The sequence below is a fragment of the Marmota marmota genome, unplaced genomic scaffold (genome assembly GCF_001458135.2).
Source record: "Marmota marmota marmota unplaced genomic scaffold, marMar, whole genome shotgun sequence".
Classification (NCBI taxonomy): domain Eukaryota; kingdom Metazoa; phylum Chordata; class Mammalia; order Rodentia; family Sciuridae; genus Marmota; species Marmota marmota.
In genome coordinates, this window is record NW_026000005.1 from 39101345 (window position 1) to 39102171 (window position 827).

The 827-nt window shown below is 55.7% G+C and overlaps 1 protein-coding gene across 1 annotated transcript in view; it reads right to left on the reverse strand.

The window, feature by feature from the left end:
• The window catches only part of LOC125618348 (translation initiation factor IF-2), a 4320-nt gene extending 3771 nt beyond the window's left edge, over positions 1 to 549 (reverse strand). The window contains exon 1 of the mRNA XM_048808997.1: positions 367 to 549. Coding sequence (XP_048664954.1) covers positions 367 to 549 — 183 coding nt within the window. The remainder of the gene's footprint in view (positions 1 to 366) is intronic.
• Positions 550 to 827: the final 278 nt, after the last annotated feature.

Genomic DNA, 827 nt, shown 5'->3' on the forward strand with positions numbered 1-827 from the left:
CCGCCCCGCTCCGCCCCCACGCGAGCGCCCGGGTCCCTCCCTGTCCCCCAGCGCCTCTCTGCGGTCCGCTCCAGCCCCCTCAAGGCAGCTCTTCTGGCTTTGGATACCGGTTTTTGTTGGACTTGGAAATGGGAGTAGAGGGCGGCTGGGAGGCGGCGCGGGAATGCATTTGGGGGTGTAGCTGTTTAAGGATGTTGCGTTTTGTAAGTGCCAACCACCCCCCTCCCCCCAGGTTGATGGTGGGAAACCCGGACCTGTTTTCCCTTTTCCCTCTTCCTCAACACGCGCCTACTCCCACCCTTCCTTTTTATTCTGCTTATCCTCCTGTCTGGGGCTGGGTCCCTGTCGGAGCCTCCTCTCCCCCACCAGCAAGAGCTCACCGGTGATGTAATGCGGGGCCCGCGCAGGGAGGGGAAGCGACAGCCTCAGCAGCCTGGCAGCAGCATTGCCTTCCCTTGGTGAAAATCGTGATCTCATTTCTCCGTCCAAGGGCGAAAGCCAATAATCACCAAGCCATTTACGTTTTGCGCTTTTATTAGCAGAAACCATGAAGCCCTGCAGAACGCTTTCAGGGTGGAAACGAGTGGTGGTATTTTCCTTTGGTTGTTAGGAGGAAATTTTGGAGGGGAACAGTACTTGCCCCCACCCTCTTAAATACCGCTTCCTGAGATTTGAGGAGACACGAAAACAGAACGGGAGCAGGGTCTTGTTGTTTTCCTGATACTGACCACAGCAGACCCAGGGGCTATTTCGTTGGTGCCCAGGCCTCTGCAGAGGTAGAGTAGATAGAAAGTTGTCAGAGAAGTTCACAAAATGTCAAAAGTCCA